The following is an 897-nucleotide window of genomic DNA, read 5'->3' as shown; positions in this document are numbered from 1 at the left end:
ATTGCTGCCAGATTTTCAGTCTTGATACTTCTTCCATTTATTTTTTTCTTATTTTTTTCAAAGAACCTGATGAACCCAATAGAGGTTCATACAATACATATATTATAATATATATATATATATATATATATATATATATATATATATATAATATATATATATATATATATATATATATATATATATATATATATATATATATATATATATATATATATATATATATAATATTGTGGTGCTGTTGGACTTAGGCTCGCTCTCCACGAATGCGGCGGGCAAGCTGGATATCCTTGGGCATGATGGTGACCCTCTTGGCGTGGATGGCACACAAGTTGGTGTCTTCAAAGAGACCGACGAGGTAGGCCTCAGATGCCTCCTGCAGCGCCATGACTGCAGAAGACTGGAAACGAAGGTCGGTCTTGAAGTCCTGGGCAATCTCTCGAACGAGGCGCTGGAAGGGCAGCTCTGTGCTCTTCTGGTAACGACGGATCTCACGAAGGGCCACGGTACCAGGCCTGTAACGGTGAGGCTTCTTCACTCCTTTTTTTTTTTTTCCTGTAGCAGGAGCAGACTTACGAGCAGCCTTGGTGGCCAGCTGCTTTCGTGGGGCCTTGCCTCCAGTAGACTTGCGAGCAGTCTGCTTGGTACGTGCCATCTTGCTAAGTAATCATGCGGACTCTTTTCCCTAAAGCTTGTAGGGTTACCAACATGCTCGTAATTATGACGCCCTGGATCCTGATGTTGACAATTTTCAACGCCCATCTATCTCACCACAGGCACATAGCTTAGTTCTTTGTATGCACCACGGGGCTTTCCAGATCTAATCGATTCTATGCACTAAAACAATCCAACTCAAAGCATGCCAGCTCCACTCATGCCCATATAATTTGAGTATAT

The 897-nt window shown here is 41.6% G+C and overlaps 1 protein-coding gene across 1 annotated transcript; it reads right to left on the bottom strand.

Moving 5' to 3' along the window:
• Positions 1 to 247: 247 nt before the first annotated feature.
• On the bottom strand, positions 248 to 655 carry LOC135204567 (histone H3-like). Its single transcript, XM_064234723.1, has one exon. It carries the CDS (start codon positions 653 to 655, stop codon positions 248 to 250), a length of 408 nt encoding a protein of 135 aa, XP_064090793.1.
• Positions 656 to 897: the final 242 nt, after the last annotated feature.

The sequence above is a fragment of the Macrobrachium nipponense genome, chromosome 47, assembly GCF_015104395.2.
Source record: "Macrobrachium nipponense isolate FS-2020 chromosome 47, ASM1510439v2, whole genome shotgun sequence".
In the NCBI taxonomy this organism is placed as follows: Eukaryota; Metazoa; Arthropoda; class Malacostraca; order Decapoda; family Palaemonidae; genus Macrobrachium; species Macrobrachium nipponense.
This window is presented reverse-complemented; position numbering and strand designations above follow the sequence as displayed.

Bases quoted from the DNA above. Each gene is read 5' to 3' on its own strand.
- LOC135204567 (XM_064234723.1), bottom strand. From the start codon at position 655: ATGGCACGTACCAAGCAGACTGCTCGCAAGTCTACTGGAGGCAAGGCC.